This window comes from Alnus glutinosa, chromosome 14, assembly GCF_958979055.1.
Source record: "Alnus glutinosa chromosome 14, dhAlnGlut1.1, whole genome shotgun sequence".
NCBI lineage: Eukaryota > Viridiplantae > Streptophyta > Magnoliopsida > Fagales > Betulaceae > Alnus > Alnus glutinosa.
Genome location: NC_084899.1, coordinates 21,724,298 through 21,747,279, shown reverse-complemented (window position 1 = coordinate 21,747,279; position 22,982 = coordinate 21,724,298). Strand labels below are relative to the sequence as shown.

At 34.4% G+C, this 22,982-nt stretch overlaps 2 protein-coding genes across 7 annotated transcripts; both read left to right on the top strand.

The window, feature by feature from the left end:
* Nucleotides 1–1,092: 1,092 nt before the first annotated feature.
* Nucleotides 1,093–6,324, top strand: LOC133857688 (uncharacterized). Of its 2 annotated transcripts, XM_062292993.1 has the most exons (4): nt 1,111–1,172; nt 1,531–2,298; nt 2,622–4,021; nt 6,025–6,324. In XM_062292993.1, exons 2-3 carry the CDS (start codon nt 1,653–1,655, stop codon nt 3,971–3,973), a joined length of 1,998 nt encoding a protein of 665 aa, XP_062148977.1. In that variant the 5' UTR covers nt 1,111–1,172; nt 1,531–1,652; the 3' UTR covers nt 3,974–4,021; nt 6,025–6,324. The 2 variants fall into 2 exon arrangements, with proteins under 2 accessions (XP_062148976.1, XP_062148977.1); XM_062292992.1 differs by having other exon boundaries at nt 1,093–2,298.
* Nucleotides 6,325–15,972: 9,648 nt separating this feature from the next.
* Nucleotides 15,973–22,617, top strand: LOC133857503 (phosphatidylinositol/phosphatidylcholine transfer protein SFH9). 5 transcript variants are annotated; one of them, XR_009898334.1, is made up of 16 exons: nt 15,973–16,285; nt 16,457–16,504; nt 16,597–16,903; nt 17,814–17,913; nt 18,188–18,454; nt 18,549–18,626; nt 18,721–18,822; nt 18,910–18,959; nt 19,075–19,174; nt 19,286–19,375; nt 19,465–19,572; nt 19,898–19,982; nt 20,837–21,225; nt 21,329–21,403; nt 22,123–22,304; nt 22,392–22,617. XR_009898334.1 is itself a non-coding variant. In XM_062292770.1 (16 exons), exons 2-15 carry the CDS (start codon nt 16,498–16,500, stop codon nt 21,609–21,611), a joined length of 1,797 nt encoding a protein of 598 aa, XP_062148754.1. In that variant the 5' UTR covers nt 15,973–16,285; nt 16,457–16,497; the 3' UTR covers nt 21,612–21,659; nt 22,123–22,617. The 5 variants fall into 5 exon arrangements, 2 of the variants coding, with proteins under 2 accessions (XP_062148754.1, XP_062148753.1); XM_062292770.1 differs by adding an exon at nt 21,603–21,659 and having other exon boundaries at nt 19,898–20,012; nt 22,123–22,617; XR_009898333.1 differs by having other exon boundaries at nt 15,974–16,297; nt 19,898–20,012.
* Nucleotides 22,618–22,982: the final 365 nt, after the last annotated feature.

Sequence of the window (22,982 nt, the reverse complement as noted above, 5' to 3'; positions counted from 1 at the left end):
ATTAATACTTTTGTTTGGAGAAACTTCACTTAGCCTGATAATTGCATGAGTTGGTTTAGTGGCAAAGGATTTACTCCCACGTAATTTGATAAAAGAGAGAACATGGGTTTGAGTCTTTATGAAATTTTGGTTAATTAAAGTAGGATTGTTATGTTATAAGTATATAGATTAAAAAAAAGATTTGGTTATGTTACCCTAAATATTGTTAGAATATATATTATTTTATGTGCTTGTGCTGGTATTAGTTTTTATATTTGCGTGTGCAATCAAATCTTTAAGATTTAATTACTTTATTTATTGTATATATTCCCTAAAAATAGGGTCATTTATAATATAAATACAATCAAGTCAATAAGATGAAAATATAACTCATAGAGCACTTCCCAATGGCGGACTATGGCCCAAGCCCAATCCGCCCAACCACCCCAAAAGAGAATAAGATTCAATCTCTTTCTTTTTCTTTTTTTTTTTTCTTTTTATTTCAGATTAAATGAAACGTATTTATTTCATGATCAAGATTTAAAGATGGTTTATCAAACGGTGTATATAAAGTTAATGTTGACACATATTTTGAAAAATTTAAACTATGTAAAATCATTTACATCGTTAGATTACCAACTTTATATCCTGACCAATGATCCTTATCTCCAAAAGAATAATGTTAAAAATCAGATTTTTATTCCATCATTATCTCATCCTATTAATATGACAATGTCAATTAGCTCTTGAATATCAACCATTGTTAAAAAAAAAAAAAAAATTATAAATAAATAAAGGCTAACCGACATTAACACGTCACTAAGTTAGATAATAGTAATGAGATTTACTCTTGACTTTTTTATTTTTATTTTTTATTTTTTATTTTTTATTTTAACAAATATTTGGCGGCATATACCAGTTGTCACAAAACGGTTGAAAGCCCAAAGCAGATAGGGTGTAATTGTCTGATATACCAAGGACAAATATCATGTCTCGCTAGTGAAACCAAAACTTTTTGAAACCCACGAGCATGATGCCAAAACAACTGGTTTCATTTTTGGCTCCAAAACGACGTAGTGGCAATCGCAAAGTCTACTTTTTTGTTTTTCCACTTCAAAGCGGTGAACCACCACCCGTCTGTGTCCCAATCCCACGCGAGGAAGTTGCTTACTTGCTTGGACCTGGCATATTTTGTATGTACAACTTACCTTTATCTTATTGTGGGAAATAAACAAAGTCCTTGTGAAATCATTGGGAATCTTGTGGGTTTCAACTTCAGCTCTTATTAAAGTAGTTGAATATGTCACAGTCCAGGTTTTTACATGTTCTTTTCAGCTTCCTTGTGAACTAAGCACTTGCTGTTCTTTTAATCTTTACTCAACATGGTCTTCAATAAGTCAATGGAGAAGCATGTGCTATAATTAGAAGTTGCCACTTTCTGAAGAATCTTCGGTTCCCATGTTCTTCTTAGCACTGTTCTAGTCTAAAATTGGTGTTAATATTGCATTTTGCTTGGTGGGTTTTTTTTTTTGGTGAATTTTTGGTACCCAGATCAGTAGAAGCTTGCATTTTCTTGGTGGGAATTGAGATTTGAGTTCCCAAGTGCTTGTAATGATCAATTACTGCCGAAGATTTTCTGGACAAATCTGGGGTATTGAGATTTTCAAAGAAGGATGGTTTTGCAAGCAGTTCATTCATGGAATTTGGGTGGTCTTATAGGAGCATTTGTTGACCTTGCTCTGGCTTATATCCTGCTGTGTGTATCGGGATTTGCGTTTTTCGCCTCGAAATTCTTGAGCTTTTTTGGACTGCATCTGCCATGTCCTTGTAGTGGGGTTTTTGGCTATAAAAATAGCAATTTGTGCTTGCACAGTTTGCTCGTTGATTGGCCAACAGAAATGATCTATTCTGTTCAGAATTCGGCGATGAGTAAGTTCCCTTTTGATTTGATTTGGTTTAAGGATCGAGCATGCAATTCAGATAAGAAGTCAGTTAGAGACGGAAATTGTGAAAATGGGGTTCTTGAACTGGAGAATGAAGCGTCTTGCAGTTTGTTTCCCAGTCCAAGATTGCAAAACTTGGCTGATAGGGAAAGTGGGTATGATTCAAGGGGGAAGAGGGTTATGAACGTGAAGCAAAGGTCTGGAATTCAGCGCCGAAGGAGAGCTACTCTTGACAACAGAAAGTTCTCTTCTGTTTTGCCCAGTGATTATTCTTCAAGGTCGGTTGTTGCTGGAAACTCTATTTATGATGGCAGTGAAATGAGAGGCAAAACCAGTGAAAGCTTTCCTGCAAGTGGGAGAGAAGATGGTTTCCTGGGTGAGTGAAATGATTTAAACTTATCTTCTTCTTCTTTTTTCTTTTCTCTTTTCTCTTTTTTTCTTTCTTGTTTTCCCTTTGAAGATGTTTTCCTGCTTGAAATTTGCATCTTGTAATATGATTTTTTTTTTTTTTTATCAAATATTTAAATGCAATAGTTAACAAGCTTTGACTTCTGATAATAGTTTTGAAATTCTGGAAATTTCAAAGAAAATCTCAAATTGAGTTGGATATGAAGTTGAAATTGAATATCAACTTTGATTAGGCTACACATTAAATATTGTAGTCCAATGCTTGCTGATTTTTGTAGTCATGCCATTTAGGTGAAATAAATGAACCAATTGGCATTGATGTGGGGGAAAGAAGCCAGCATAGTTTTGAATTGAGTGGATCAATTGGTGAGGGTCAAGGCATATCATCTTCTGTTGAAACATATACAATTAATGCTGCAATGGGATTTGTTGGAAATGAAGCCAATGCTAGCAGAATGCTGGAACTAGCTCTTGAAGAAGAAAAAGCTGCTCATGCTGCCATTTACCTAGAACTGGAGAAAGAGAGAGCAGCTGCTGCAAGTGCTGCAGATGAAACTATAGCCATGATATTACGCCTGCAACAGGATAAAGCATCAGTAGAGATGGAAGCAAGGCAGTATCAAAGGATGATAGAAGAAAAATTTGCTTATGATGAAGAAGAGATGAATATTTTGAAAGAGATCCTTGTCAGGAGGGAGAAGGAGAATCATTTTCTGGAGAAGGAAATTGAAGAATACAGGCAGATGAGGCTTTTAGAACATGAGCTACCAAAAGGCGACTTAAATGATAAACTTAATAGTTGGGGACAATGGCCTTCATCTTCCCAAGATTTGGATGATGAGGAACAATTGAGATTGCAAATTGAGAATAATATGTCAACTGGTAAGAAAGTGAGAATTTTTTCAAATTCGCCTTCAAATTATGAGGCTCCTATAGTTGAGAAACAATGTCAAAATCATGGATATGGCTTTCTTGAGAGAAATGTTAATTTAGCGGGGAAAGAAATGGATAATAGCATAGTATGCCAACGAATAACAAGTGAGCCAGCCCAAATTTGTTGTGGCATTGAGATGAAATTTTCTTGTGACAGTGAAAAGCTGGAGAAAGATGAGGAAAATATGGATCAAGCAAGCAGCAATCACCATGGTTCCATGCTTGATACAGAACCAGCTGTATATGATGTCCATGTCATTGATGATAAAAATGGAACTTGGAAAGAACAGAGTGGAAAAGAAAGTGGATCATCGATTAGCAATGCTGTTGATGAACCCAGAGATTGTGCTGTCACTCTGGGAACATTGGGAGTCTGGAGCAGTGAGCCACCGAGTGATCATCCAATCATAAGCATGGCAGACCCTGAGCCTAACATTCATGAAGGTAGTTTGGATAGGGCTGGTGAGCTCCCAGTGTTGAGTCACTCACAATGCAAAAGCTTGCTTTCTGAATTTGAGAGAGAGTCCCTATCTGCAGTCAATAATGAAAAGTTGAAAATTGACATTGAGATTGAATGGCTCAGAGAAAGGCTACGGATAGTCCAAGAGGAAAAAGAGAATCTGACTCTCAATACAGAGAATGGAGACAGGGAAAAGGATCCATTGAAACTTCTGGAGGAGATATCAAACCAGCTTCAAGAGATTCAATGATTAAGAGATCCTGTGCAGCAGTTTTCCTTGCCCCCTTCATCTTCTAAGGTGGGTTATAAGGGTTTCCTTTACCATCAATTACTTTTAAGATACTAGGTTGTGTGTCTATACACTAATTTGTGTTATATTTCTCTGGTCCTGGCGATCTTTTCTTACTGGTGATTGCAGTCTGATTTCGCCTCTTTTTAATACCGAGAACGGTTATGATGCAGGAGAAGATTGACTTTAGGATTTTTGAAATATCAATTAAATTTGAGGTCTTTTAGAGTTATTTCTCTGTTTGCTTATTTGGGGCAATTAGGGGTTATATCTTCCCTGTTTGTTATTTTTTCTCTTTCTGAATTCTCTTTTCTATTTTCAATTCATAGTTTATGCTGCTATCATACGCTATTAGAACAATCTTAGTTCTGCCCAGCGTAAGGTTAGATCCTATATAGCAATAATGCAGACATGAGTATTGGTGTTTGATACAGCATCTATAAATTCTAGAAGGCAATAAACAACTAAGAGTGGACAAAATCATGGGAGTAGGTGCCATTAGACTTGCGAAGTTTCCAACATGAGAAAATGCAAAATAGAAATGTCCATGTCATAAAGGTCAGGATCTCGGTTTCTAAAATAAACAGTACAATGGATTGGAATAACAGTTAAACATCTAATGGATGGTACTTACCATGATATTAATTTTGCTTTTCTTTCTTGAGTTTCCAAACAATAGAAGAATCCCAAACCCCACAAACTCCGAACCATAAGTGGTTAAACACATCACGTCCACCTTAAGAAATGGAAGAAGTAGCTATTATTCTGTAATTTTTTATGTTAAAAACAAAATAGGGTTGTTCTACTCCATGCTTCAACTATTGTTGTCACACTTGCCTTAAATGACTACTGTCGACAATGGTTACTTATTGGTCCAAGCCATCAAATGGCATAACAATGTTAAATGTTATTACAAATGCCTGTTCTTACAGTTGTCAAGGAGTTTATTTGGGGCTCAATGTTCATCACTGAGAAGTTTGACCTTTTCCATATGTGAGCGTTTGTTACATGATTTCTGTACTTGCCATTGTAAATAGGTTTCTTGGGGCTTAGTGCTCGTCACTGCAGTGTCTGGCCTTGCCCTCTATAATAAATTGTTATGTCATTTATTAAACAATTTTCGGCCTTCACATTTATCCATCGTATAATATCGTTCGAACAACATCTGTAATTGATTTTAGTAGCGATATTTTAAAAAATAACTGATAAAGACTAGCGTGTATGTTGGATGTAGCTTGAGTATCAAAGCGATTCGGTTTAAGATCAGCTTTTTGAAAGCTTTTTTTTTTTTTTTTTTCTTGAAATTGTCTACTGTGTAGTCAAATTTTTTTTATTAGGTAAATATGGACTAAGTTTTCCTGCAAACTAGGTAGGAGGAATTTCGTCTAACACAACTGACATGTATTCTTAGAGCATGTGATTCTCACATATATCTAAAGACATATATCAATTTAATAGATTGGGTTGGGGAAAACTTCTCCACTCCAGTTTGAAGGAAAACTTTGTCCATAAACTTATGGAACTTGATAATGTTTCAAAAATTTATGGAACTGATGTTCTGTTTTAGAGCAGATAAGTATTCATGGCGCAGCTCCTTATATATATACTACTTAGTAAAGGACTTCTTTTTTCCCTTTGAAATTATGTTGTTAAATGTGAAGGATATTTTAGCAAATCCCTTGCTGCATGCACCCATGAATGATGGCAAGTAAGTCTTACTTATTGTGATATCTACTTATATGTTCATTGAAAAAAAAAAAAAGAGGGAAGAATCATACATTATTGAGGCCCATATTTAAGGGTAATTTACAAGTTTAGTTGAACGTAAGGCAGGGAAGGCTGAAGAATGTAAAAATTGTGGAATGGAGCTGCTGCTCATATTATGAAGCAGTATGCAGCCTTTCATTGACAGTACCTCTCTTCACATTACATTAACTTTTAGCGTTCCTTTTGGCCATTCTTATGGTACCATATTGATCGTTGCTGAAGATAATAATGCCCTTTATTTTCAGGTGATTTTGAAGAAAAGACGCTCCAGAAGTGTGTCATATGAAACCCATGAAAGCGCCTAAACCATGTACAATAACACCCAATTGTGTAAAGAATCAGGCTTCTACTTAAGGTCAGTTTTTTTGTTTTTTTTGGGCACTTCAGGTTAGCTGTATCCTTGGAAATCTGTAGGTGATCTGCGGAGTCTGCTGGAGTCAGCTTCTGAATTCGATGATGTTTTGTGTGTTGTAGAGTGTAAATAACCTGGTATGTTGTTCTGTTTCTAAGTATAATTAAAATAGCTTTGAAGCTGTAATTTTTAAGTGATCCATCCCACCTTTCTTGCCTTAGAAAAGGGGAGAAAAAGATTTAATAATGACCTATCAATCATAGCCATCATTTTTTTCCTTTGGGTCTGTGGGATTATGGCCAAAAGGCAGCAAATGGGTCAAATTATTATGTTGAGCATTTTACTTAAAAAAAAAAGATAAAGAGAGAAAAGGGTGACTTTATGTAGTGGACACTGGACTTGGCTGCTCCCACTGAAAAGTCTGAAATAGCTTAAGATAATGCAGATTTTTTATTCTGACGGTTTTTTCTGAACTCCTGCTAAATAGTTTTTTAATTTATGCTCTTTGTTTCGATGTAAAACTTTTTTTTTTTTTTTGGAAAAAAAAAAAAAAAATGTTTTTCAAAAACATTTATCAGTATTTGGAGTGTAAGGAAAATTACAAATGTTTTATTATATTTTTATTCAATTATATTAACTTATAAAAATTAGTTTTTATTCTCAACATAAAAATATTAATGGAAAATAATTTTTTAATAGAATTAACCTAAAATCTTTAGTTCCGACAATGATCTAAAGGATAAACTCAATCTCAAAAAATAATTTACGATTTTAAAAAAAGAATATCATTTTATGAAAACTAAAGAAAAAATTTCGGATTAACTAAAAATGTTTTCGAGATTTTTTGTCGTACTAAATATTAATAAATAATAATAATTTTCAAAAAATATTTTACATGGCCTTAAAAAGAATAGCTTTTCCCTTTCAAAAAAAAAAAAACTTTTCGTCAAATTTTGCCTATAGTTGCTCAAACTTTGCCTTCATGGCTAACTTCCCGAGGCCAGAAGGATGGAGAGAATAGGGTAGGATTGGATAGGGGTAGTGGGGGTCCCTAGGGTTGATTGGTAGCATCTTGTTGCTACTGGGGATCATCATTGGCCGCAGATGCAGCGTTGTTATAAGTGGTTCTGGGCGGAGCTTGCGCCGGGTTTTGGTTGCAAGTAAGTAGGAGGGTTTTGGGTGGGTTAAAGGACGGCCCAGCCCCTTGAATATCGATGGAACTTGCGCCGGATTGGCCCAGTCACCCACAACCATATTTGAGCAGGCATAATTATATTTTCGTATTGTTTTTGTTATTTATGTTTTTTTTTTTTAAAAAAAAAAATACTAATGGAGGTCTCAATAAATGAATATTCAAAAGCACGGATCTTGATTAAAAAAATTAAAAACTAGGGTGGTTTCAAAGTTAAAAAAATAATAATAATAAAAAAAGGGTGAAAAATACATAATTTTCTTAAAACTAAGTGTTGACTTTTTGATGAATAATTCCATGGAAAGAGAAAGAAGTTCTAATATTAATAGATTATAAAATGAAGGTCCCATACTGAATTTTATATTTTACAGTAAAAAGGAAATTGATAATTTAATTGTATCTTATTACTCTGAATGACACAAATCATAATCATCATAGCCACAGAAAATATAACAATGTTATAAAAACATGAAAACATTGAAAAGTTACTTCTCGGTGATGTCAAAGGCAAATTAATTGAAAACATGAAAACATTGAAAAGTCTACTTCTCGGTGATGTCAAAGGCAAATTAATTGAAAACATGAAAACATTGAAAAGTCTACTTCTCGGTGATGTCAAAGGCAAATTAATTGAAAACAAGTATATATAGTTTAATGTTGGACTACACAATCATAATTCATAGTAATCCTTATTCCTTCTCTCTCTTTTTCTTTTTCTTTTTTTTTTTTCTTTTTTTTAAAAAAAAAAAATTACATGATATTAATAAGGAAAGAGGGTTATAATGGAACAAAAAATCTAGAGGGGGTGACTCCCCATCAACAAACCAACAAGCCTAAATGGAAAAAAAAAAAAAAAATAATGCCAAAAAAATGAACACAAAATATGAAATGGGTCCATAAATTAATGATCATAAAGGGACCATAAATGACACAATCCTCTATATCTTGAGTAAAAGCCAAGAAATGGTAGCATAAAGCGGTTTAAGAACCGATGCAAAGGACACAGGAATGGGAAGGGGCACGAACATCAAAAAGGCCTTTCCACCCTTCACTAACCCCACTTGATATCTACAATAACCACCTAAGGGAGGTTCTGGATGAGGAGGCACTGTCGAAATTTTAACAGGATCGGTCATCAAGGAGAAACGAACTGCGGATGCAAAAGTCTCAACTACAAGATAAAACCACAAAAGGATAGGGAGACTAAAACACACAAACAACAAAAACAAAAATAGAAGTACAAAATAAACAACAGAAATGCAATAAGAAAACCCAGCAACACCAGCGAAGGGAGCAGCAGAGGAAAGGCACATGGAGGTCGCTAATGGGCACGTGGGAGGCCCATGGAGATGCGGCGAACAATGGAGAGGAGCGGAAAGGCCAACGAAGATGATAGTCCTATGGCACGTCTAAGGAGGCTGAAGACGGCTATGATCATATCTGAGTTGAAAAAAATCAGATCTATTGTCCTTGGATGGTGCATGGGGCAGACTCCTGGAGAAGAAATGACGAAGGAGAGGAGAGGTGGTCAAAGTGGGTGGAAAAGAGTCGTGCTTGAAGCGGTGAAGGTGGAGGGATTACCATTTTGGAAGGAAAACAAAAGAAGAAGCTAAATAGCAAAACCAACTATCAATTAAAAAAAAAAAAAATCAAAACCAACAAATTAGGACCAGGATCATTTTTAGTTGAGAGGAACTGGAATGTGAAATTACAAAAACACTCATGATAATAACCTACCGGCTCCTCTCCGGTTGAAAGTCAACTAGAAAGAATTTTATTGCAAATTTAAAGGAGGAAAGATACCACACAAAGCAGAGAGGAGGATGAAGAAAAAGTATAAGGCGTAGAAAAGCCTCACAAAGAAGAATTTTTCAAAAAAGTTTTTGAGAGCTTCTCTCTCTCAAAAATAGAGAGAAGCTGATATCCTTCTATTAGACGTCCTCTAATGTCTAGTGTGAATGAGATTCCATTAATCATAATCTCTAGTACAGCTTCTACCGACCTCAAGTATTTATTTTTGGTAGAAGGAAATTAAGCATCATCAATGAATTTTAAGCAAATTAAAGTTTTATAATGAGAACGAGCATCAACCCACGTGGGAGCCCCCTCCTACTCAGCCCCTTCAAGTGTCAACATTATATTGTACAAAGTCAAGGCTCATTTGTAATGCTATATAGCGTATACCTCTACAGTATACAATATACATTTTTATTTCGAAGTGTAGACGTGTCATTTTCAGGTCGTTATTGATTTTTTTTTTTTTAATAATTTTATATACCACACCACTATTTTACTATATTGACGTGGCATTGTCAATATTTTGTTATATCTTTTTTTCTTTTAACAATGATTCATTTATGGGTAGATTAATAATATCACGTCAAAATAATAAAATAATTGTGTAGTATATAATATTACTCTTTTTTTAATAATAATTAATTAACACCGCCAAGTAAACAAATATGAGATGAAAATATAATTTCTAATATTTATAAATAATCACTTCTTAATTTTATTCCACCCATCACATCAGGCGGTTGAACAAGATCTCTAACGGGTCCAGGCTGGATTGAAGCTCATCATTGTTCTTCTTTTTCTTAGGCCAACTTAATTGGTAAATAAGTTGAACCGACGTTTTAAAAAAAAAAAAAAAAAACAACTTACTTGGCAATAGTTAAGAGAAAATTTGTGTATGAAGTAAAATGAAGACAATCTATATTATTGTTTAAATTAAATTTAACAAATTTAATTATATATATTATCACATAATTATATACCTCTAAATGAAATTAAAAAAAAAAAATCTAAAATGTGAAATAAATAAATTTTCATTTTACTGGGGCGTACGGAGTAATTAATAGTTTCAAAATAGAGTCGTGGCCTTGGGCACCATGAAATGGATGGACAGGGATGGTGTATGGGACATTCTTGATCCCACCAGAGAGTGGGACGAGTGGCTGTTGCATGCATGAAACCCTCCTTGTCTCTGACCCCACCGTGTCCATGCCACTCCCGACCGGATCACATGGTTTTAGCCTTTTAAGTTTTAGGTACGAGGGTAGATGTCAACGCGTTCTAGATCGTCTACGATTACTCTCGCTTTGTTACTTTCCACTATCCTCCACTCATACCTCAATACGTCACACCCTTTTGACCAGCTTCCTCATATTTTGGGAATTTTACTACAGCCTCTTTAAAATAAAATAAAGCCTTTCCAAATGCATACGTGGTTTAATTTGAATAGACCACGTAATTTTACATGCTTTTTTTTTCAAAAAAAAAAAAAAAAAACAGTTGAGAATTACTTGTTTTAAAGACGGGTAATGTTCCATATCACCCCCTTGCCTTATTTTTATCCTCTCAAAATTGATGTGACTCTTAAAATTGCTATTAAATTTATGATAAATCACTATTGAATTTTGATCCAATGGTGATTTTAAGAGTCAGATCAATTTTGAGAGGACAAGGAGATGATACAGGGGCGGAGCCAGCCCCCCCAAGTTGGGGGGGCCAAATTGAAAAAAAAAATTTTGGGGGGGCCAAAATTTGAAAAAATAATAAATTTTAGGGTAAAATTTTAATTTTTTTAAAATTTTTTTTAAATTTTTTTTTTTTTTTGGGGGAGAACCTTGAGGCTTGGGGGGGCCCAGGCCCCCCCAAGCCTCAACGTGGCTCCGCCCCTGAGATGATATGTAGCATTACTCAATCGGTGCAACCATGATGAGTGATTTTACATTCATCCTTTCTTTCTTTTCTTTTTTCTTAATGAGTGGATCAAGTGAATAATAGTAATGCATTCAAAATGACTCAATTAATATATATTTCATTGGCCACAATGATTAACGTTTAAATGTCGTATTAGACTATTTCAACGGTTCAATCTAATGAATTTAGACTAAGAAAATTTTGAGTCAAGTAGTATATAAATTTAATTTAAAAATGCAATTTTATATGAATAATGTAGTTCTTTTTTTTAAAAAAATAAAAAATAAAATACAGCATGGATCCTGATCTTTAGTTTTTTTAACTTTTGTTGTTATTCTTTTCCTATTTTAAATTGAAATATGAAGCTACAGTGCGACTTGAATCAATTAAGTGTAAGACTACAAGATTAGATTCAAAGTTCAAACTCAAAAGTAATTCACACCAAAGCCCATAACCCAGCTATTACCAGGATGATAATATAAATTAGAAGAAAAAAATGATAATATTGCCTCCATTTGTTAACTTCTTCTTCTTTTCTTTTTTTTTTTTTTTTTATTTATTTTTTTTTTTTTTTATGAATAAAAGCATTTATAGAACAACAAACCAGAATACAATCCAGAAAAAAATAAAAAAATAAAAAATAAAATAAAAAGTTAATATATATTAAAACAAAACAAAAATCACCATTTAAAACAGAGTTTTTTGTTTTTTGTTTTAATCCTGTTGAATCGAATATATAATCTTATAGGATTTAACGATAGTTTCAAAATTCCAATGTCCACATCATTCCCATAATTAAAAAATATCACAAACGTAAAAAAGGCATATCCTCACCAAATCAACTCTAGATGCCGTTGTATTTGGACGTAATCTACAACCAACAAATACAAACCTGTAATAAATATAAATAAATAATAAATGCTATAAAAACGTTGTTCTGTTTACAGAATCCATGAGCCAGCTCTTCTTCTTTTATGAAGATTTATAAACATATATTTATTTAAGGTGCCCCACTCTCTGATTCTGATGCATATACATTAATTCTGCCGACAAAATTTCATGCAAAATCACGTGACATAAGTTAAAGTTTCTTCGAAGTTTTTTTTTAATTATTATTTTTTTTTTTTTTAAGTTTTAAGTTTTAGAGTAATGTTATATACCACATTTTTATTTTACGATGCTGACATGGTATTTCTAATAAATTGATCCATGGTGCAGTGATTGGTTTGGACTGTCTTGTCAACAATATTGTAAGATATATAGTTACGAGATAAAAATGTAGAATTCGAATATTGACTCTATTGTTTACTTCCTATTTTAATTCAATATTTAACTGAATGAGTAAAAAAAAATTAAATTCACACATATTTTGATAAAAGAATTTTTATTATTTTTTAAGGACTAAACAAAAGGACACAAATTTCCTACAACCTCGATTGTAGAAATTTTTTTACAAATCAACCTCTCAAAGTGACGTGTTATTAGCATACGAGAAACATGTATTTATTTTTAATAGCATATGCATCTGACATCTTTTTTTTATTAAATAATTTAAAAGTCACGTATCACTTTCTAAAGTTGATTTGTAAAATAATTTAGTCTCATGTTTACGACTTCTACATAACTTTTATACAATTTTAATAATTTTTTTGTTAAATTAATTATTAGATCTGTTTTTTTTACATGTGGGTCCTATATATTTAATAATTAATTAATTTTTTTTAAAAAAAAAAATTATTAATATGTACAAATTTTTTATAAAAGTTAAAAACGTACCGCAACTCCGCAACAAGAGGACGTAGAACAGGACACCGACGAGGTGACCAGACCAATAACACGTAATGTAAACGCACGGGGCGACGCTCTTTTTACACCTTTCCAAAAAGTGGGAGCTTTCCTCGCATCAGCACAGTCTCGATATCACCTCCATCCACTTGGCAAGAAACGAGAGGGCGGTGACTTGGACGATTCCAAAGTCCCTATTTTTTCTCCATTACACGCGTTGCGTAAACGCTAGAGCTTCCTCCGTCAACAAACGGCTACCAAAAGAAAATAGGAAATGAAGATTTTCTATTGGTAATTAATCACTATAAAATTCTTAAAACCTTAATTATTAATTTTATTAAAAAATTGTCCAAAGTTTTCCTCTTTTAAAAATTATTAATTTATAAAATTATCTTCTTAATAGCGCTATTAAAAAGGACATGACAATTTTCTAATCAGATTTAAAAAATAAAAACTTTGGAGGCATTCTAGAAAGCCTAAAAGGCTCTTTCAAAAAAAAAAAAAAAAAGCCTAAAAGGCTAAAAGAACTTATTAACCATCGAGTCAATGATATATAGTGATTAGTGCTCATCTTTTATTCTTTTCTTATTGATTTAAAGAAAGAAATGCTTTATAAATATTCCGTTTAAAGAAATGCTCACAAATGATCAAATCGATAATGCGCGTTGTGTCATTTTCTATCCACCAAAAAAATAGAAGCTTTCTAGGGATGTAATCGAGCCGAGCCGAGTCGAGTTCGAAGATTTTAAGACTGGCTCGTTTATGAGTCGAGCCTAAATAGTCGAGCTCGAATTCGAGCCGAGCTATAAATTACATGTTCAAGCTCGGCTCGTTTAAAATTCGGGCGAGTTCAAGCTCAAGCTCGAGTTCGTTGAAAATGACATTCGAGTCGAGCCGGGTTACTGGACAAGCTCGGCTCAACTAGAGCTCGATGTAAACTATTAAATTTTTCAATGACTGTTCAAAGCAGAATTCAAGCCCAAGTTTATGAACAACCTCTATGCATGTATTAATAACATAAATATATAATATGTAAGTATATAAGGCATATTATAAAATATATTACATAACTATAATTTATAAGTAACAAATTAATAATATGTTATTATATATAACTACAGAGTATAAACAATGGTATATGTATAATGTGAACAAATAGTAAGTCTAATATATTCTATATAACTAAGTAACTATAATATAAGTATAATATATAACTATTGTTAACTATGTGTGATGTGATATATGTGTTTATATATATATGCTAACTATTTAATATTGTTATATTGTTATATATTAACTATTAATAACTTAATATGTTAATTTAACATACTAAATATTGTTATCAAAGTATTATAATTAATATGTAATACTATATATATTATACTATGTTTACTATTTACTAATATATATGTAAGATATGAACGAGCTAACGAGTCGAACTAACGAGTCGGGCGAGCGATCCGGTCGAGTTTTAAACGAGTTGAGCTCGCGAGCTCCTATCGAGTTTTGTCGAGCGAGTCGGGTATGTATCACTTACTAATCGAGCGGGTTTCAACAGTAACGATCGAGTTTCTACAGTATCGAGCTCGAGTTCGGATCGGGCTAAACCGAGCGGGTATCGAGCGGACTGTCGAACGGACTGGCTTATTTACATCCCTAAAGCTTTCATTCCATTCATCTCACCTGATATTTATTTTTATTTCTTTTTTTAAAAAATTAAAAAAAAAAAAAAAAAACTGAATACGTTTTCTTTTCCTTTTATTTATTTATTTATTTATTTTTTGTTGTTGTGAAAAACCGAATAAAGAGATGTTCCTAAATTCCGAATGACATGGCTAAAATATCAGTCCTCTTTTAACGCGTTTAATAGGAGTAAAAATCAATCTACAGTTTAATTTAATTTAACTTTAAGTAAATGTTTGGAATATTACAGTTTTACAATAGTTTTTATTCAAATTGATGCGTTAGTCCATAATTAATGCTTTGTTTGTTTCGGCGTAAAATGGTTTCTGAAAAATGATTTCGATATTTTTCGGTGTTTGGTGGAGGGGCGAAAATAATAGTCAACCGGAAAATGATTTTCGTTTGACTAAAAATGATTAATAAATTTTGGAAAATGATTTCCGTTTTTTAAAAGCGTAAATCATTTTCCCCAGACGGTAGACGCATTCGACCATCTTTTAAATGACGCAGTCGACCTTCACGTTCAAGCAGTCGGCCACCATCGAAATATGGCCGGTGCAGGAATCTGACAAAGTCCAGTCATTGTCGCTGGAATTCGGTTAGCTTCATCGAAATCCGGTCAACCTAGATTCTGGCGACCAGAATGGTCGAATTCCGACCATCTGGCCAGAACGGGCGAGATCCAACTGTTCTGTGCCGGATTCCAGCTGTTCTAGCGAGATTCTGGCCAGAACAGTCGGATTCTGGCTAGATGGCTGGATCTGGCTAAAAGGGTCGGATCTCGGCAATCTAGCCAAAACGGTCGGAATCCGATCAACCCATATTCCGACAAAACGGTCCGGATTCTGGCATTTATCTCGAATTCCAAGAATAGTAGTCAGAATTCAGTGAAAGTGGTCGAAATTCTGCTTGTCAATGACAAAATCTCATCATCGGCGATTTTTATATTATTTTACATTAATATTTATATATTGTGAATAAAAATTGATTTTTATAAGTTAATTTGATTGAATTAAAATATAAAAAATATTTGTGATTTTCCGTACGCGCCAAACACCGAAAAATGCTTTCGGCGAAAAATATTTTTCTTAAAAATGATTTCATTGAAACCATTTTTCGACGAAAACTATTTTACGTCGAAACAAGCCGAGCATAAATGACAAAAAAGTTAGTCACTAATGAATTAAATTGATATATCAATCTTTTTCCTTATATATTTTATTAATTATAAATTATCAAATCAACGCTTGCAATTCTTCCGTTTAAATTCCTCTCCTCCAAGTTTTTGGTCAAACTTTGACCACATCCTTCATTGTGTTTTCTTAACGCTCCTTAAAAAAAAGAAAGGAAAAAGACACTTCCACCCACCCCTGTTTTGCCGTCAAGAAACGGAAACGGCAGGCAAAAGAATAAGAATAAAAGAAGAAATGGCTGAAAAGTAAATTAAACAGAGGAACCAACAAGAATTGCTGGATCCCTTCGAAAAAAAAAAAAAAAACAAATATTGCTGGAGAGCCTTCAGCCAAAAGGGCCGGCGTCTCTGTAACAAAGAGCTGACGCGGCCGTTGCACGCTACGTCTCCATTCTAACGCTTTTGACAACGACATGTGCTACGCCTCCTCAGCTCTCTCTTCCACCTAAAAGAGTTAAAATACAGAAAGACAAATTCCTTCGTAATCCGAAAGCGCTCTCTCTCTCTCTCTCTCTCTCTCTCTCTCAGAACCTGTATTGTTTCAGGAAGTGAGCGAAAAAGAAAAAGAGAATTTCCTTTGCTTTGCCTGTGAATCTGGTGCGTTTGATTGTACGTATTTGGAGAATTCTCTGATACTTGTTTTTGTCCAATGCGGAATTTTGTCTTTTACTATGTCGTTTCAGCTGAGAATATTGCGGATTTTCAAGATCTAGAGCTAATTTTATGCCGGTCTTATTGAAATTCTTATCGGTCTTTGTTTTGGTGCAGATATTGATTTGATATTGGATTCTGAGAGTTTTATAAACGCAATGCCGGGTACGTTCTTGCACATAAAAATTAATATTTGATCAGAATGAGATTTTTGGAATATTAAATTTTTTTTATGATTGTTGTGTTTTTGGCTTTAGGAGAAGTGGCTTCAATTCAAGAGGAAGGGAAGGGCAAGAGCGGTTGTGAGGTGGAGACGGCGTCGGAGGACGAGAGGCGAAGGGTCCGGGGTAGATCTCTGAAAAAGAAGGCAATGAGCGCTTCCACGAAGCTCTCGCACACTCTTAGGAAGCGCGGGAACCGGGTCGCCGACTGCCGATTCGCCTCGATTTCGATCTACGATGTCCGCGACGCCAAGGAAGAACAAGCTGTCAACGCGTTCCGCGAGGCATTGCTCGCCAAAGATCTCCTCCCGCGTCGCCACGATGATTACCACACTTTGCTCAGGTAGCTAACTCGTTGCGTAACGTATATAAATATTCTATCAATAGTTCAAAGTTATTTGTTCGTAAATCTGAGCGTGATTCGAAATTTTTTGTTATGATATAAGCATCGTTGTATACAGTTGCGTGCTAAATTTTTATATGTTCTGTTGACTTGAATTTTAGATATCTAATGTATAGCAATATTGCTATACATAAGCAATAATTTGCACATTTATCATACCAAAAAAATTAGAATTGTTTCATTTAATGGATGATACAGATTCAGAAGTGAAGAAGCCAGTGGTAACAAGAGTACTGAGCATAAATTTTGGGAAATGCATGTCAGCATAATAACCATTCTGTATTGTGGTTTTGCTAATGAGAGTTGTTTGGGATTGAGATTTCACAGGTCAAAAGCGCATTTTTAATCAAAATTGCAGGTAAGAAGATGCTTTTTTTAACATGCAATTTTAAATACCAAACCGTGATTTTGCCAAACGATTAACTGCGTTTTCAAAAATCGCATTTTCATTAACCATGTTTTGAAATCGCTATTTTGAAATCTCTAAACCAAACAGACCCTTGTCTGTTATTATTAGCAAAATATTTTATTTACATAATTCATTTTGTAAAGCATCTTCCCTAGCGAACCCTTTTGGCGGTCAGCCTGTATATTACCCAACACAGGAGGGATGGGGAGACTGCACGTGCTCCTGTGGATTAGTCGAGTGCTCAAAGAACCACGAATAAGCTGTGTGTGTCACACACACACACACACCTGTACATTATTTTGTATTTTCCAATAAGTATTCATGACTTACCAATTATACCATGTAACTTCTTTTCTTGTATAATTTTTTTTGGGTACGTTACATTTTATCTTCCCATTTATCCCACATGATTATTGAAAACTGGAGTTTTCCTTGCTGCAGGTTTCTAAAGGCAAGGAAGTTTGACATTGATAAAACTCTCCATATGTGGGCTGAAATGCTTAACTGGAGGAAAGAGTATGGTGTGGATTCTTTTTTATGGGTAAGTTGTCATCATGGTACCCCCTTTCCCCCCATATGGATAGGATTTGTCCTATAATAATAATTTGATAAGGTGAATGTTCTGATGCATAGAAATAATAAGTCTTAGCCAATGTCAGGATTCTGAATGGGCAGTTGAGGCATGTAGTTTTGGCTTGGAAACCTTTTTAGCAATTATTGTTGAAAGTTTTTCCTGGAGTAACTGCTATGTTATTAGTTATATATTTAATGTCTCCAATTCTAAGAGATTTTACAATGGAATGATTTATGTATAGGATTTTGTATATGATGAACGTGAAGATGTTCAGCGCTGGTATCCACATGGTTACCATGGTGTAGACAGAGGGGGACGACCTGTTTATATTGAAAGACTTGGCAAAGTTGATCCTAGCAAGCTGATGAATGTCACCACGGTGGACCGGTTTTTAAAATATCATGTTCAGGGGTTTGAGAAGGTCTTCAGTGAGAAGTTCCCAGCATGTTCCATTGCTGCCAAGAGACACATAGATTCCACAACAACAATACTGGACGTGCATGGACTGGTAATTTTAGCTTATATTAGCATCTATCTCACTTCTGCATTATTTATGTGTTAGCACAATGTCATTGCTTCTCATTGCTCTACTTCTTTTGCAGAACTGGGTGAGCTTTGGCAAGGTTGCCCATGATCTTGTTATGCGCATGCAGAAAATTGATGGTGACAACTATCCTGAGGTGGTTTAATAGCATATGAAACAAGAAAGATAGTATCTGAATTGTTGGAGCATGAATCTGTGAATTGATTCTGATATTAGCTCATTTTCTACAGACATTACATCAGATGTTCATTGTTAATGCTGGTAGTGGGTTCAAATTACTATGGAATACAGCAAAAGGTTTTCTAGACCCAAGGACTACTGCAAAGATACATGTACGGGTTCTTTTTTTTATTTATATTTTCTTTGACCTTTGGTGGCTGTTGAAATTCATCCCTAGTGTTTCTTCACTGATTCCACAGGTTTTAGGCAACAAATTCCAAAATAAGTTGTTGGAGGTCATAGACCCAAGGTTGGGATTCCTTCTTAACTTTTACCACGTACGATAGTATTTTTGCAGTTTAATTACAATGTAGTGTTTTTGTGACTCATCACAAAAATAATTTGAGCATTTATCTGCTTAACAGCCAACTGCCAGATTTTCTGGGTGGAGCTTGCTCATGCCCGAATGAAGGTGGGTGCCTTAGATCTGACAAGGGGCCTTGGAATAATCCTGAAATAATGAAAGTATGTTCCTAGTCAGTAGACTACACAGTTCATTCTTAAATATTGATATTTGAGGAAATCCAAACTTCAAACTAATGCCTTGAATCATCCCTTGCCTACTTCTATTTGCAGCTGGTACATGTAGGAGAAGCAATGTATCTGAGAAGGATTAAGAGTACCTATAATGGCGATGATTTAGAAGTCAAGTTATCTGTCTCTAAGGTGAATTATAGATACTTTGACGACTCATGCTGTCTTCTATCATCTTCTAGTCATAGTGTTTTCTTAGATGACATTTCTTCTTTTTGCAGGTTGCACGTAGTGAAATATCCTTTGCTGGGTCAGGATCAGACATGCCTACAAGTGCTTCTGGCGTCAGGCAGTTAATGCCACTTTGTCGTGAAACGGGTGTCCTGGAAGTCAGTTTTCTTTGTCCTTACTGGTTTCTGTATTATCCCTCGTTATGCTGATTTGTTCTCGATATTTCTTAATTGATGATGGCATCTATTTATTATCTCCCGAACAAAAACAAGTGCGCACATGTGCAAAAGCATCCTTTCTGAGTTGCTATCTAGAATGGAATAATCAATGCTAGTTCTTTGTATAAGTTCCATTAGGATACACATTCTTATCTGTGTCCATTTGATATTTATCACTTAGTGTGAATATTGAACTTTTCTTTTACACGACCTATGCAAACACAATCATTTCTGTAACTCTTGCTTTGTGCCTATATATGCTCAGGAAAGGATGAGTGACCCTGCATCTACCTGCAGCCTGGTTGAACCGGTTGGTGCTGCCATAAGGCTTGAAGGTACTTGTTCAACAAGTAGGTTATCACTCAGCTCCTCTTCTAATGGTAAGTATTTTTCTTTATTTTGATGTTATTGGTGTACAACAAATGATATTCATGACTGAATTTTATGGTTGTGCTTTCCACATTCATTAAAATTTATTAGTGACTACTTCTGCATCCAGATGTAGATGTCATATTAAAGCAAAGACTAGTAGTGACCATGTGTCGGGCAAACTTTGCCCCATTGTCCAGCCTCAATTAGGTACAGGGCTGTAGGGTTTGCCAGTCTGGCCAGGTTGGGTTTCTCTTTAAATAAGGAAAGAAAGATTAATTGCTGGATTGTCTTGTATGTTCAATTAACTGATACCAAGACATCGGAAAAAAAAAATCTTCAAATTGTTTCTAATGGTAGCATAGTGCACTGCCCATACATGTGCTTTCTATGATGGAAGCTTAATGAAAGAGTAACCTGTACTTACCAAAAAAAAGAAATATTAGTCTGTAATAAGACAAACAACGGAACAAGACTAGGAATATGCTTTGTTCCCTATTACATTTGATGCAAATAGTATATGGGGCTCCTAATCTGGTTTTTCTATTGTAATCTTTTTCTAGCACATTTTCAGCGTAATGAAAACTTCTCTTCCAGTAATTATGCAAAATATTTTTAGTGGTTTCAGAGGCCTCAATCAGATGAATCATAAAAAGACGTGTATGAAGTTAGGTTCACATTATTGCACGAGTTGGTTTATTTAGTACGGTGGTGAATTTATCATTTTGTTTCCTCTTTCAAAGTGCAAAAAGCTTCTATATGGATCTTGTGATTTAAAACACTTGCTACTGCAACATGCTTTTACATGCTCTTAGCTTGGTGCTACCTGTGACAGGCGATTCAACCAACAATGGTACCCAAAGAAGGCCATTGAAGAAGTTCATTCCCTATTTAACAACTTTAATCATTCGTGTAATACTCAAAATATTAACATGTGTATATCTAGTACTAGCCGGGTTGGGGAGAATTTTCAGAGTGCAGCGTACAGACAAACCGTTGGGTAACAATAGCAAACCCCAGTTTTCTGATTCTGGATCTGAGGAGCAGCTCATTTCACAGGCAATCAAAGAGGACCCACTCTGGCAGAGGCTGCAGCATTTAGAAACATTAGTAAATGACCTGGTTAACAAACCTACAAAAATTCCTCCAGAGAAGGATGATATGCTTCGAGAATCTCTTAGTCGTATTAAATCCATAGAATATGACTTACAGAAGACAAAGAAAGTAAAATACTCTTCTCTCATAAACATGAGTAACTCTGAATAATATAGCTCCTGTTCAAACAAGTTTTCTTATGTTGATTGTATTTTGTCATGTTCATTTACAGGCACTGCTTGCAACTGCATCAAAGCAAGTGGAGCTCGCTGACTCACTGGAAGGTTTAAAGGACAACAGCTCAACCGTAAGTTCCTATTGCCCATAAAATAAAATTATACAAAAAAAAAAAAAAAAAAAAAAAAAAAAAAAAAAAAAAAGCAAAAGAAAAGAAGATTAATAATTTTGATTTTCAAATTCATGAGGTAAAAGTAGTTTATGCAAGTAAGAAGAGCTTGTTGAGGTTCATCTGAAGCTTCCTCAATGTAGATTTGTTTATGTGGCAGAATACTTGAGAAATGATAATTTTGGATAGCTTCAAGGCAACCATACTGCACAATTTAGTAATGTGGCTCAACTTTCTTTTTAGCCTTGATTTCTTTTCTTTTCCTCTTTGACAAGTGAACAAACACAGTAAAAAACTTCTAAAAATGTATAAGAATAAGCAATAGTAAACAAAAGACAAGCAATTAAACTCCATTACTAGGAGTGTTCATCAATTCCTCATCTTCTTTTTTCTTCTTTCTTTTTAAATTTTTCAAAAGCACTTTTCAAACATAGTTATCCAAACAAGTTCTCAGAAGTGAACCTCACCTTACACTTTTCAGTTTTCAAAGGCTGAAAATACTTTTCAAAACACAAAATAAAAAACACTTCTACAAAACTTATCCAATCGTGCTTTCACCTTTTGTTTGTATGAGATGTAAAAGCATTTTGCCGAAATTTGATTTCTTTTCTACTGATATGTGATCGACTACATAATTGAATGTCGTACATGCTGATAACATTTTATTTTGCCAATATCAGGGGACAAACTCTTGTTGGCCGAGACATTGTAAATCTTATACCGCAGGAAGATGAATAAATTGTTTTGAGTCACAGTTTGCTGAAGTTGTTGGTACAGGATGCCTCTAGACTCTAAAAAAAAAAAATTGCAATAACTTCCACATCCGAGTTCAAGCAGCAGATTCAAAGAGTTGCCATTTTAGGTGACTTTCTCGTCTCCATATTTTGATGCAAGATCATCCCCCCCCTCTCTCTCTCTGAGGAATCTTCTCATTTCCATTTTTTCTCAGGTTCTCTGTGCTGCTAGTTGAAAGTAGTTATCCACCAATCAGAGAAAACCACAGGGCCATTGAACCCAGTTCATGTAGATAGGCGTATGCGCGTGTACATAATGTTTTACATAAATGTGGTACTCTCTTTTTGGACTGGTACACAATGTGATACTTGACTCCACTTGTATTCAATACCAACTGTAAATTTACAAAAAGCAGAGGCCAGGTTCTGCAACATTTTTCACTTGAAAGCTTGCCATTGAAAGATTTTTTAAGTTTTTTTTTACTTCAATAGACCTGTTTTCTCTTGGGATTTTTGAAAAATGCACCTATTAAAATTGTGGCTTGTTATCAAGGTAGCCAAAAAGAATTTTCCTCTAAAAAAACTTATTTTTCACTTTTGCAAAGACCTTTTTTCTTCATAAAATCAAAAGATAAATTTTTGCTCAATTTTTTTTTTTTTTTTTTTTATTTATTTTCTTATAACATAGAGAGCAAGAACCTTTTAAAATTATATTCAATTCACCACTGTAGTATGTCACAATTTTATTATGTGATATTTTATAAGCGTTTCAATGTTTCTAAAGAAACAGCTTAAATACCATAATT

Bases quoted from the DNA above. Each gene is read 5' to 3' on its own strand.
- LOC133857688 (XM_062292992.1), top strand. From the start codon at position 1,653: ATGGTTTTGCAAGCAGTTCATTCATGGAATTTGGGTGGTCTTATAGGA. The intron at 2,299-2,621 runs GTGAGTGAAATG...CATGCCATTTAG, and splicing joins GAGAGAAGATGGTTTCCTGG to GTGAAATAAATGAACCAATT.
- LOC133857503 (XM_062292769.1), top strand. The intron at 16,904-17,813 runs GTAGCTAACTCG...TCCTTGCTGCAG, and splicing joins GATTACCACACTTTGCTCAG to GTTTCTAAAGGCAAGGAAGT. The intron at 17,914-18,187 runs GTAAGTTGTCAT...ATTTATGTATAG, and splicing joins GTGTGGATTCTTTTTTATGG to GATTTTGTATATGATGAACG.